The sequence below is a fragment of the Solea solea genome, chromosome 14 (genome assembly GCF_958295425.1).
Source record: "Solea solea chromosome 14, fSolSol10.1, whole genome shotgun sequence".
In the NCBI taxonomy this organism is placed as follows: domain Eukaryota; kingdom Metazoa; phylum Chordata; class Actinopteri; order Pleuronectiformes; family Soleidae; genus Solea; species Solea solea.
The window spans coordinates 11,490,021-11,503,970 of NC_081147.1; the positions used below are offsets into that span (position 1 = coordinate 11,490,021).

At 39.7% G+C, this 13,950-nt stretch overlaps 1 protein-coding gene across 1 annotated transcript; it reads left to right on the top strand.

The window, feature by feature from the left end:
- Positions 1-108: 108 nt before the first annotated feature.
- Positions 109-5,788, top strand: fnta (farnesyltransferase, CAAX box, alpha). Its single transcript, XM_058650106.1, has 9 exons — positions 109-279; positions 1,479-1,564; positions 3,287-3,401; positions 3,666-3,770; positions 3,859-3,985; positions 4,221-4,369; positions 4,576-4,638; positions 5,054-5,234; positions 5,344-5,788. The coding sequence occupies exons 1-9, from the start codon at positions 152-154 to the stop codon at positions 5,509-5,511; spliced, it is 1,122 nt and encodes a 373-aa protein (XP_058506089.1). The 5' UTR covers positions 109-151; the 3' UTR covers positions 5,512-5,788.
- Positions 5,789-13,950: the final 8,162 nt, after the last annotated feature.

The following is a 13,950-nucleotide window of genomic DNA, read 5'->3' on the forward strand; positions in this document are numbered from 1 at the left end:
TAGGGAGAAACCATGTTTGTAAATGAGTCCACGAGTCAAGAGAACCTGCTACAGGAACATCACAACAGAGCGTACGTTTCGTCTCACCGGATATGACGTCATTGTTCTGCTTCTCTTGAAATACGGGTACGATTAAGCTAGCAGGTTAGCCATGTCCGGTGTCGAAGTAAGTTCAAATGAATCTGTGGAGGTGAAAGAAGAAAATGAGTTTGATGCTGAGGCTGAAGACCAACTTGAGGATGATTATATCCTTGACCCGACTCGATATATGTTTTACAGGTAGTGTCTGGCTGTCATTTCCATTGAATGTTTGGGTGGTTAGCATTGTGGCTACTTTCTCCGTAACTAACTAAGTCAGCAAATGAAGTATGTACATTACTGGACTCAACAGTGACGGGTAAACAAACGTGTAATGTAAACAGTGTCCTGCTAACTGATATGGTTTGCGCTCCTGCCACAAGTGCATAAACTCCGTTTTGGCACCGGCTGCTTTACTGGGCGCACCTATTCAGTTGCCTTTTAAGTCAAATATTTGATCAGCCAATCACATGGCAGCAATTCAGTGCTATCGTGAATGTAGACATGGTCAAGATGACCTGCTGAATTTACAACTGAGCATTAGACTGGTGAAGAAAGGTGATTTAAGTAACTTTGAACGTATCATGTTTGTTAATGGCAAATGGGCTGGTCTGAATAATAAAGTAATTACTGATCAACTGTGATTTTCACCCTCAATCATCTGTATAGTTTACAGAGAATGGTCTATAAAAGAGGCCATATCCAATGAGCAGAATTTCACTGGGTTAGGGTTAGAGCCTTCTCTGACCCCTTAATGCCAGTGGTCAGAGGAGAATCACCAGACTGGTACAACATGATAAGCACTTGTTACAAGCAAGGTCTGCAGAAGACCATCTCTGAATACACAACCAGTCATTCTTTGAAGTAGATGGGCTACAGCAGCAGAGGAAGAGATCAGGTGTCACACTGTCAGCCAAGAACAGGAAACTGAGGTTACCGTTCATGCAAACTCACATCATTTTGACAAAACAAGGTTGAACATTTTGGTTTTGTCTGATGAGCCACAAGTTCTACTACAACATCTGGGTGGTAGTGACACAATTCATAAACAATACCCTGTTTTGATGGTTCAGACTGGCTGATAAATTTGCAACTGTGTAATACTCTCATGTCTGAATATGAACACAAATCAGAATTAGGTTTAATTCAGATACATTGTTGAATCTATAGTGTCCAACCCAGTACTAGCTAGGTGTATCCACTAAAGTGACCAGTAAGTATATATAACATTGGCTTGGCTTTATTTGACAGATCAACACTCTCAGTTGCGGAGGGTTGGAGCCAATCCCAGCTGACATAGGGCAATGAACCTTGGTCTTTTGTGCATTTGTAGCTTCATACTGGAGGTGTCAACATATGATAGTGGCCAAGAAATCATCCCCTGTCTTTTTGTGTTTCAGAGACAGAAAGGAGTGGGCTGACCTGGAGCCTGTTCCCCAGGATGATGGACCAAATCCTGTCGTGAAGATCGCCTACTCTGAAAAGTGTAAGACTGTTGGGCTTGTTAGTAAGAGACAGGAGTCATGTAGAGTCCTCAGTGTTTACCTTGGAATGTTTTCCATAAGGGCCGTTGTACCCACAAGGATGTGACACTGGCCCATTCATGCAAGTCACAGTAGCATCAAACTACTACTAAAATGGTCTTAGAATCATTAGCATTATGTACTACAGTGTCAGAGCTTTCTATACTGTGGCATCACAATGTTGTGACACCATACTGTATTACCTTGACGTAGGAGCCAGTATTATTGTGTTAATTTAGTTCAGATTTAGTTTAATTGATTTAAAGGGAAAGGTATGTGGTATCATGGACCTTTTGATTACTAGATAAAGGGCACCGTGGATCTTTGATACCTTTGATAGCTATGATGGATGGATAGGTGATATATGCTTGAAAATATTTAGCGATCACGCAGTCCTGGCAACATGTGTGAGAGAAGCTGTGCTAGGTTCGTCGTGACATTATTTTTTGTTTTGTTACTGTTAAAGCTATAATCCTTCATCTACAACTTGTAACATCGAAGGAATATTTTCATGTGTTGTTGATCTGAGAGAGGCTTGGATATGTAGATGGAAATAACCTGTGCGGTTCTCCCTGTGAATGCGTGGGTTCTCTAGTTTTTTCCCACAGCAGATTTGGGAATTAGGTAAACTGGACACTCTAAATTGACCATAGTTGTGACAATGGATGGTTGTTTGTCTCGATGTGTGGCCCTTTAATGGACTGGCAATCTGTCCAGGGTGTACCCCACCCTTTGCGATATGTCGGCTGAGGTTGACACAGCGCCCCTCGCCTCCCTCACGTCAAGGATAAAACGGTAGAAGATGGATGGATAGCAAGTGAAAAAATAAATGTGCCAAACCTTTACATGACTCTTCCACGCCTTGGTGATTGACCAATAGAAACAGTACATATGAGTCAAGCCTGTTGAAACCTGCCTTCAGCTAATAACTTTAAATGACTTTGAGATTAACGTTTGCAGCTACACTTGATGTCATAATATATTGTTATGTACTCTGAACAAGCAGCTTATTCATGTGACTTCCTATTAGTGTAGCTAATCTAAATGTAGCAGAAAACATACTGTAAACTTGAGCCTTTCATGGAGCAATGTTTACCAGCACATAAAGAAACAACATATGACTTTTCTTGATCTCATGAAGCTGTACTGTACATGTACTGCCATAGTGACAAGTTAGTGCAAACCTATTCCTCTGCTCTCCTCACCATGGTCACTTTTCTGCACTGCAGATGTACAACTACATTATTAACTTTTATGTAGAACAAGGAGAGGGTTTGTGATGATTTGATGCAGTAATCTATTACTCAAAACAATTAAACAATCAAGATAGTGTTGGGTCTTTGTGCTCACACAATGTGTTATTGAAAATCATTAGTAGCTCCTCCATATTAATGATTGTATGAAATATTAGTGGTGGCGCTCGCAATTTATGAGGTGGTGGTGGTGAGGCATCACTTTCACATCACATGGTACTTATCAATGATGGGTGCAGTTGAACAACAAACACATGCACATCGATTATACTTTGCTAGCATCATTTCTTTTTTTTTAAAACTTCATACAGAAATAATTACAGTGAGCACAGTATCTGCACAAGTTTAGTTCACACATGCACAGCAGCAGTCACAACTTTTATGGTGAATTTCAGACTTTTGTAATTGATTCACATACATTTCTTCTCACAGTCTCAGATGTTTACGACTATTTCCGTGCCCTCCTGAAGAATGATGAAAAAAGTGAACGGGCGTTCGCCTTGACAGCAGATGCCATCGACCTAAATGCTGCAAATTACACAGTATGGTGAGCATGGTGCATGTGTTTAATAACATGTGAAAAACAAATGTACATAGTTTAGAATATTACTTTCCAAATGATGCTTGAACATAATTTTAGATAGGAAGTAGCCATTTTTATCCTTGGGTCTTAATTTAATAATTGGGCTTGCATGTAATAAATGTATTGTCAATCTCACAATTTGCAATTTGCATATGATGTACCTTCTGAATAGCAGTAAATTTGTATATGTTTAAAAATGAGTTACTTGAAACTGAAGTGTTTGTGCAGGCACTACCGCCGAGTTCTGCTGCAAGCCTTATCAAAGGACCTGAGGGAGGAGATGAGGTACATCACTGCCATCATTGAAGAGCAACCCAAAAACTATCAAGTCTGGTGAGTGCTGGCAGGTCACATGCTTATCAATCTGCTGTTTATCTATGAACCCACTTTACAAAACCTATTTTCCCTACTCATCTTCCAGGCATCACAGACGTATGGTGGTGGAGTGGTTGAATGACCCCACAGAGGAACTGGAGTTCATTGCAGATATTCTCAGCCAAGATGCAAAGAACTACCACGCCTGGCAGCACCGACAGTGGGTCATCCAGGTAGTGTTGAGGCCCTCTGCACATTTTGGCTCCAGGAATTGAGGATAGTGATCTAGTTTTCTGCCCACAGTGAGCCACTCTGCCAGACTGAGCCCTTTTACTTATTCATTTTGTAGTTTTGTTCAAGGCTTTTTGTAGACAGTGTTTTTCTGAATAATTCCAGGGCCACCATTAAAATCACATCATGATTTCATAAACAAGTTTGTTGCCAACCCTTGTTTTATTACATTTTCAGGAGTACAAACTGTGGGATAATGAGCTGGAATTTGTGGAGAATCTTTTGGAGGAAGATGTGAGGAATAACTCTGCCTGGAACCAGAGGCATTTTGTAATTTCTCACACCACAGGTTTCTCTGACCCAATCATCGTGGAGAGAGAAATTCAGTGAGTATTTACCCTCAAATTATAAATTTAGACACAATACTTTGCAGGATTTGGAAGTTGAGATTTAAGATTTTTAATAGTTTGGAAGATAGTTTGGATAGTTTAATTAAAGGGTCTGATTTTGATCTGACAATACTACTTTTTTGAGTAGCAAGCATCTCTTCTTACATATGACTAATGCTGTGTTTTTCTTTTATTGATGTAAGGTATTGTCTGAAACAGATCAAGAAGGCTCCCCACAATGAAAGTGCATGGAATTATTTAAAAGGGTAAGGTGGAAAATGCGTTATACATTTTTCACACACACACACATATATATATATATATGTGTATATATATATATATATATATATATATATATGTGTATATATATATATATATATATATATATATATATATATATATATATATATATATATATATATATATATATATATATACATACATACATACATACATACATACATACATACATACATACATGTGTATATACATACATACATACATACATACATACATGTGTATATATATTCAGGCAAAATTCTGTCTTTTTTTATTTTCCAGTACAACCACTGACATTTTAATGTTGATTTCTTATTGAGACTACAGGGGGAAAACTGAGTTGAGTCTTGCTCATTAAAAATAGAGAAGCTCACTGACAGTATCTCCATTTTTTTCCTCAAGGATGCTGCAAGACAGAGGTCTGTCATCTCAGCCAGGCCTGCTGGCGAGAGCCCAGGAGCTGAAAGAGACACACTGTTCACCATACCTTCTAGCCTTTCTCTTTGATTGCTATGAGGATGTCTTGGAGAGCAGTAATGTGGAGGAAGAAGAACGAAAAGAAACTTTAAGAAAAGCCCTAGAAGTAGGTGCCAAGGCAAAGGAGTTTCAATAATTCTCTAAGTTGAATTCTAATATTAACAATATTTAATATTGTTTTTATAACCCTCCCTATGTTTTTACCTCCCTGGAAGATTTGTCAACTTCTTGCGCAGGAGAAGGACACCATCCGTAAAGAGTACTGGCTGTTTTTGGGACGTTCGTTAAACAACAAATATGGAAGCAGTGATGACTCCGAAGAGACCAGAGCAGATGACCCTGAATCTTCAGCCCAGGCATCTGCGCAGCAGGAGACAAGTTAGATCTCCAGAGGACTTGCACCTTTTCCGCATTATATCCCGCTTTGTCAGTGCTGTTAGCAGATCTGAACCAGTCCATACAGTTTGATATCGCTGTGTTAGAATTTTAGGGGGCATTGAGACTGACATTAACACTTCGAGATCTGTAGCCTTTAAGCTCCTGCTTATTGAAATTTAAATACATAGATGGCTTGAACTAAACATTTGTGTTTGTTTGTTTTTTTATTATTATTTTGTCTGAACCTCAGTAAGAACTGAATAAATTATGACTCATCAGGCAGCTTCATAACACCTGGAAGTTTTTGGGTTGTGTCGAGATTTTAGTGAGAGAATTCATGCATGTGTTTTTAATTGGAGGAAAAAAAACTTAATGAACCAGAGACTGAGAGTGGTTTGTGAAAACTAACAAACCATTGCTAATAAAGCAGATGACTGATAAAATGCAGTGGTTTGCTGCTACATTTTGATTGATCACTCAAAAAACATCTTGGCTTTTTTCTTTACAAATCAGTATAATTTGATCTAGACGATCTGCTGTCTTTCTGTCAGTTAATTTGGTCCTTTGAGCTGTGCTGCCAGGGGAAAACTGATCTTACCAGCCCCTGTTCACACAGCATATGTACTGATGCTCTCAGACTCGTGTCCTGGACTCCCTTGGAGCTAGAAAATGGATTTACTCCACTAGATGCAGCTGTTTCTACTTCTGCAGACATACAAGTAGAGCGCAATCTGGCCCTTCCAGTTTTGAACTGCCAGCAGTTTATAATTACTGCTATAAATAATTGTCTGGGTGCTTGATATTAGTGTAGCAATGCTTGCTTTTCTCTGCTTTTCCTCATTAGTGTGGAGGACACAGTGATCAGCAACTTCCACGTCATGAGCAGAAATTATATCACTGAGCATGAGGGCCAAGTGACAAATCATGAAAAAGTAGTGTAATTCACTATTCAGCGACAAAATATGTATCACTTTTATAAAAAAGTCAGGCCCACATGACACCTCCCACACTGCTAAGTGATTACTCTGGCTACTACACTGATTCAGCTGACAGACAGCCTGCACCATCACCTCAGGTGTTGTTTTGGAGGACACTGCTCTCTAGTGGTTGAACAGAAAGATTTCCAGAAAGTGTTATTAAATTACTAATTTCCAAGTCCAAGTAAAGTCCAAGTAAACCACTCAGGAGTCTGCAGGCTATGGAAGTTATTAAATTCAGGTGACAAAACCGAGATGGAGGCCAGAAATGTTTTCATGAAGGCATATGAAGCTGTGGGCTACTTTTTAGGATGCATGTACACACAGTATGGAGACAACAGGAGACCAGTGTGTCAGTGCAGAGGCCTGGACAACATCCAGATCCCAGTTCTGAGGGATCGCTTTCTTGTAAATTGGAAAAGGCAGAAAATCATGCACATGATTATCATATAAAATAAATTGATACCAGAACCACACAGCACACAGCACAGAAGGGCTCTTACTTTGACCTGTGAATATATACAGATAAACAAAACCCAGAATACAGTTTAAACAGTTAATGACCCTTTGTACAGGGGAAAAATGGGAGAAACCTCAGGAAGAGCCCCAGAGATGGGATCAGCTCTCTCAGAACGGACACACGTACAGAAACAAGTTCAGTCGATTAAAAAGAAATCACATTTACAAAGAGTGGAAAGAGAAGAAGATAGAGACCAGGAGCATTTAAAAAAAATGATTAACATTAATGACAATTATCATCGTCACTATTATCTTCTTCATCTCGTCTAGGGTGTGATTCCAATTCCTTTCCTTTTGGCCATGGACTGCCCGTCAGGAAAGGGCAAGCTGTTGATGAAAGGCGGATGAGGATAATATTAATGTTAACAGTAATGAGTAGTTATTTAATATATAATAATAGTTGTAGTATTTGAGCTGTGGTGTAGAAGCTCTGGAATCAGGGTTACCTAAAAATAAGAACTAAGGTTGCCTGTTGGTTCAGAGGTCTCTTGAACCCGCCCTTACTATAAGCTTTATTAAAGAGGAAAGTTTTAAGATGAACTTAGGGAGAGTGTCTGCCTACTGGATCAAAGTTACATCACCTACTGTGCAATTAAACTGAAGGCATATTAGTTGAATACTGAATATTTTGGAGACAGTGGTTTGGTCAGAAGCACGTTACATAACAGTGATGTTATCTGACAGCATGTCAAATGCACTTATTCTTATGAATTATTCTAATCTATAGCTGTGTCAGGAAACTGTGCAGGCTCCTGAAACCATACAATCAGCTGACTGTTTATCAGGAATACCAAGTTAAAACGACTGCAGTGTAATGTAGCAGTGATGGTGTGAATACCCGTTCCATGAATGTTATAAAGTTCAGTTTTATTGAAACTGTTCCAAAGAGGTGCTGAGTCAACTGACATTTTGGAGGCTGTACTGTGTGCTACTGTTGAAGAGGATTCACAGTGATGGTGCTGAAGGTGCAGGGAATTTACCTATGGCGTTAATCAAGTTTCTGCATCATCTGTTTCTGGATCAACCAGCCAGTGCCTGAAAGATGACCTCAAACTGATTTTTATAACATAACAATGTCAAATTTATTATTAAATGCAAACTGTTTTCAGTCTATGATAACCTCCTCTATTTCATGTCAGTTTTCACCCTTATGTGGTTTTAGTTTAACTCCAGAAGTTATTTGATTAAAACTATTAAGACAATTGTAAATATTTATAGCTGGACAATGAAGTCAACAATATCAGTATTAAGAAGTGCAAATGAAACAGGGAGAGAATTTAAAGTAAAACTGACAACAGGAAATGTAATTAATCTGCTTTGTATGAGAGAGTACAGACAGTGGAAGTTTGCTTGAAACTGCTCTAAAAAAGCAGATTGATTGTTATTGTACTGCTTAATGAAAAGCCAGTGTTTCTGTTGTTCTCTAAGATGAAGCTCCGTTCACCACAACACACTGAAGCTGTTTTGGTTTCCTTTTTTAATTTTTTTTACCAGGGAGGAAACCTCCAGATATATTTTAGACCATTAAGCAAACATCGTGATATATGACCATATTATCTCAGAACCTTCAGTCCACTCCATTTGTAGCCACTTGGGGTCAGTAGAGAAAACAAAGTGCTCATGTTATAAACTGTATGAATTACTAATTAAAGCTGCGGTGTATAATTTTTGTCGATTTTTGTGTTTTTTATATTTCTGCTTCTCTTTCGTGAACAGAAACAATGCATCTGTATTTGTATGCTACAGGCTCTGTCAAGGGAGAGTTAACCGGAGAGTTTGTTACAATCCTGTTGTTGCCGACAGGATTTGACGTGCATACTTCTCATTACCGTAACTCCTAGACTGTTTGTGATATCTAGAAAATTCAAAAACTATGGACTATGGGCGATCTGTCCAGGGTGTGACCCCGCCTTTCGCCCTATGTTAGCTGAGATTGGCACAGCACCCTGTGTGACCCTCATGTGGAGGATAAAGTGGTAGAAGATGGATGGATACCGGGGAAGTAGAGAAATATAGCTTTGCACCCATATACGTGAAGTATAACTGTCCAATCACAGACAAGATTCACCAGCGTGTCACACGTTTGTGACATTCAATTCAATTTTATTTGTATAGCGCCAAATCATAACATACATTATCTCAAGGCACTGTACATAGACAACATCAAGGAGAGCAGAGAGCCCCAACAGTTTACACAATGAGCAAGCACTAGGCATCAGTGGAGAGAAAAAACTCCCTGTTAACATGAAGAAATCTCTGACAGAACCAGGCTCAGAGATGTGCGGTCATCTGCCTCGACCGGCTGGGGTGAAAGGGAAAATGGGGGACAGCGGAGAGGTGGGGGACAGAAAGGGGGGGAGAGAAAGGACAAGAGGGAGATGAGGTAGAGACAGAAGAGAGAGAGAGACCAGGAGCAGATACACAACAACTGTATCAGGTTACAAGTTAATACAGTTAATGATATCGACTTTTTAATTATAGCACAATAATAATGGTGATGATATGGGTAGCCTCGAAAACTGGCTACCCAGTTTTGGTCCTGCAACCTGCATGATGAGAATACAGAGAGAGAGAAAGAGGGAAGGAAGGAAAGACACAAACTAGGGAGAGAAAGAGACAAGGTTAAGTCATAAGCATATCCTGAGTGTGAGAGAGTGAATGTGCGTGCACCACAGGAAAATCCCCCAGCAGTTTATTTCTATAGCAGCATAACTAAGAGATGGTCCAGGTTTCCCTGAACCAGCTCTAACTATAAGCTTTATTAAAAAGGAAAGTTTTAAGTCTAACTTTAAATACAGAGAGAGTGTCCGCCTCCCGAACTATCATTGGGAGCTGGTTCCACAGGAGAGGAGCCTGGTAACTAAAGGCTCTGCCTCCCATTCTGCTCTTACAGACTCTGGGAACCACAAGTAAACCTGTATTTTGTGACCTAAGTGGTCTATTATTGTGATAGGGTAAGACTAGGTCTTTCAGGTATGAAGGGGCCTGACCATTAAGTGCTTTGTACGTGAGGAGGAGGATTTTAAATTGAATTCTAAACTGTACGGGGAGCCAGTGTAGAGAAGCTAACACTAGAGTTATATGGTCTCTCTTTCTAGTTCCTGTCAGAACTCGTGCTGCAGCATTTTGAATTAACTGAAGGGTTCTAACAGACTTGTTGGAACATCCTGATAATAAGGAGTTACAGTAACCTAATCTAGATGTAACAAAAGCATGAACTAGTTTTTCAGCATCCTGTAAAGACAGAATGTTTCTAATTTTCATAATGTTCCGCAGGTGGAAGAAGGCTGTTCTGGAAATTAGTTTTATGTGTGAATCAAATGAGTCAAAAGTAACTCCAAGGTTCCTCACAGTGGAACTGGAAGCCAGGGTGATGTCATCTAAAGTGACAATGTGATCCGAAAGTTTTTCTCTGAGGTGTTTAGGGCCGAGTATAATGACCTCAGTTTTTTCTGAGTTTAAAAGTAGAAAGTTACAGGTCATCCAGGACTTAATGTCTCTGAGACATTCCTGGAGTTGAACAACCTGATTTATTTCATCCGGCCTCATTGATAAATATAGCTGTGTGTCATCTGCATAACAATGAAAGTGTATGTTGTGCTTTCTAATAATGTTCCCTAGAGGAAGCATATATAAGGTAAAAAGAATAGGCCCAAGCACTGAGCCTTGTGGAACTCCACAATTAATTTTAGTTTGTAGTGAGGCTTTATCATTAACGTGAACAAACTGGAATCTATCAGATAAGTATGACTTAAACCAGCAGAGGGCAGCACCTGTGATCCAATCTCTGCAGTAGAATATACATCAGCTTCTCAGTACTGTAATTCCTAAACGGTTTAACAAAAAAAATAAAAAGTTATCTTGGGAAAAAGGGACAGAAGCACTGACTCATTGAACATTTTTTGACAATTCTACAGCCATAAAGTCAAAATAAATCCAGACAGCCTAATTATCATGATGGTCATAAGAGCTTTAAAGAGTTAAATGAGGGAGTGGAAGCAAAAATCCCCCCAAAAAATTTAAGCAGTAGAATTCCCTTTCTTTGTGTTTACCTGTCATCAGTTATCTCACTTTACTAGCGCAATGTTGCTGCTGCACACTTCCTGTGTGCAGCGTGACCATGTCGCGGGGCCACATGAGATCCAAACACTGCTATGCTGTGAAATACAGAGAGAGTCGTATGAAGCCGACAAGTGTAAGCAGAGTGTGTAATGTCATTTTTTTAAATTAAAAAGATTAAGGACTATTATTTGAATGCTTTTGTTGCTGTTTTGTTCATGTGTTTCTGTTGTTATTGTGTCATATTCATAAAGTAGGTAACTGCTCGAAAATATCTGCAGACACAAAGAAACAGAGACAATCATTTGAAGTTGCATTTCTGACTAACACATGATTATCTGTCCAATGCCCTCCCCTTTTAGCTCTGCTTTGAACTCTGTTGAGTGGTTTGGGTGGTGCTAGATTACCTGATCGTTGCTCAGTGCAAGCAACACTTTTCACATTACACAGCCATTTGATCCATTGTTGATGTAAAAATATTGACAAGTGCAGCTTTAAATAGCCCTATATACTCCTACCAGTGCACCCCCTTGACCACATCGCTTCTTTCCTCATTTTCCTGTCCTCCTCATTTGACTGGCTCTGCTCTCTCTCGTCTCTGCTCTTGCCCTGATCAGACAGGTCTCCCGCCTCTGTATTGATTCCATACAGTTCTGAGTCAATTCCTCTTTGGAATAAAAGTTCCAGGCAACGACAGTGCAAACTGCTTTAGATCCATTAATATTTATAGGCCAACACAGGATTTTTTACAGGCTGACCTGCCAACTGCTGCTGTAACTGATGCTGTAAAACTGCAACTGAGATGCTGAAGCAGTTCCTGACTCTGGTACAGCTGAGGCAACACACACACACACGCACACGCACACACACACACACACACACTGTGACTTGGGTTTATTGCATGGGTGTATATCATTTTTTTCCTACATACTGCAGGGAATGTCCTCCATGATGAAATTAAATGCATTTGCAGGAGTCTACAGCCTTTCACTTTGTCCTGCCTTGTATTTTATATCCATGGTGTGTTCTTTTGGGAATTACTTTCCTTTTCATTAGCATGTGACCATGACAGTGAAACTGTCGGTGTTATGGAGGTGAGCAGTGATGTACCCTGATGAAAGATGTATGCGGTTAACCTCTGCTCCATCTAATTTTACTGACAACTGACTTCAATAGCTTGAACAAAACTGACATGAGTTTCTGTGAACCTGTGACTGCTTCAACTGCATTAACTGAAGCCTGAGCTGACCTCTTTTTTTTTAGTTATAGTTACAGTCTCAAAAATCATTTTTCACGGACATTATACTATACTGTAACTGAGTCAGCTGTGCTATTTCCTGCTGGAGCCTGGTCTGTGCGGCTCAGAGTATAGGGACTGATGGATTTAGTCTCGCTCACTGTTGCTGCTGCTGCTGCTGCTGCTGTTGTTGTCATCCTCAGCACTGTTAGTGGATCCACAGGGAAACCCACTGCCAGCAGAATTGCTAATCAATCAACCAATCAGCATATCATCAAGCCATCATTCAAAGCACTTTGCTCTTATCTGTAAACCAATGCAAAGTAATAAAGACCAAATTAGACTCTCTCTCTCGCACACACACACACACACACACACACAGGTTGGTGCAGCTATCCTTTTAGCCGCACAGGGTCGATTTTAAGTTGCTATTGTTTGTATTCAAGTGTCTTAATGGACTTGCTCCACGTTACCTCGCTGACCTACTTCAGCTTTACACTCCTTCACAGTGCCTAAGATCAGCTGATCAGTTGCTCTTGATCGTCCCCAAAACAACGCTGAAGTTCAGCCTCATCACTGTTTTTAAGTGTCTTTTAAGGACTCCTCTCTTTGCTTTGCCTCTCACCTGTTATGTGTGTTTTGCTCTGTTTGTGTTTTATGTTTTTTTTAAATTTTGGATTTATTACTGTGCAGCACTTTGATCAACAATGTTGTTTTTAAATGTGCTTTATAAATAAATTGGTTTGGATTGGACTATGCTGACTTCCAGTCATTTGGAAAGTCTAAACAGAGCGTTATCCCTAAACTTATCCTTAACTTACCCACAATTCAGATCTTCACCCAAAACCTAAACAGTTCCTCAGAAATTAGGTTCTGCCTCATTAGGACCAGGTTTTGGTCTCCATGAGGACTACTGGTCCTGGCAAGGTCGGTGTTTCTGCCAGAAAAGATCCTAAGGAGGTAACAAATCAAGTGTACACACACACAAAAACTTACTGGCAGCTGCACTGGTACAGTCAATGAGGTGGCTCAGTGTGATAAATGAATGAACCAGGGATTTTCTCTGGTGTATTTCTCTCACCTGCTCCCATCAGACAATTGGTTCATTAAGTCAAAAACTGGTGCTTGTCCTCTGAAAGTTTTCACATCCCGAGTTAATGAAATGGAAACAAATCACATCAAAGAACCTACAACAATTTGCCAGCAGGTCACAGCATGGAATCATTTACATCTTCTTGAACCTCTTTCAGATGATTGTCTCTGAAGTTGGGAAACAATTTAATCCCTTTTCTCTAATATTTTCATTAGAAATATCTAGTTCTGTGATCTGTATTTAATGGTCCTGTGTGAGAGAATTGGTGACATCTAATGGAAGCATAATGGTGGCTTCCATAAAGTAAGGCCTTTGCCTAAAGTATATATAAAAGGCCTTACAAAAGGCTACAAAAGCCACATTTTTTATATGTTAAAGCTGAAAGCAGTATTATATATCATTTTCATTTTTTGCTCCTAAATGTTACAAAATGGACCTTTAAGTACAGTGTCTCCACAGCAGCACCATGTTAATGGACTGGTACAACTTTTTGTACAGGACTCCCAGAGGATTAACTTTGGTGATGCTCTGATTTGATTTTCCTCCTCTTCATCGTCAT

What these genes read in the sequence shown, in the direction of transcription:
- fnta (XM_058650106.1), top strand. Translation starts at nt 152, where the DNA reads ATGTCCGGTGTCGAAGTAAGTTCAAATGAATCTGTGGAGGTGAAAGAA. An exon ending in ACCGACAGTGGGTCATCCAG is followed by an intron (nt 3,986 to 4,220) that starts GTAGTGTTGAGG and finishes TTACATTTTCAG; the next exon opens with GAGTACAAACTGTGGGATAA. An exon ending in GCATGGAATTATTTAAAAGG is followed by an intron (nt 4,639 to 5,053) that starts GTAAGGTGGAAA and finishes TTTTTCCTCAAG; the next exon opens with GATGCTGCAAGACAGAGGTC.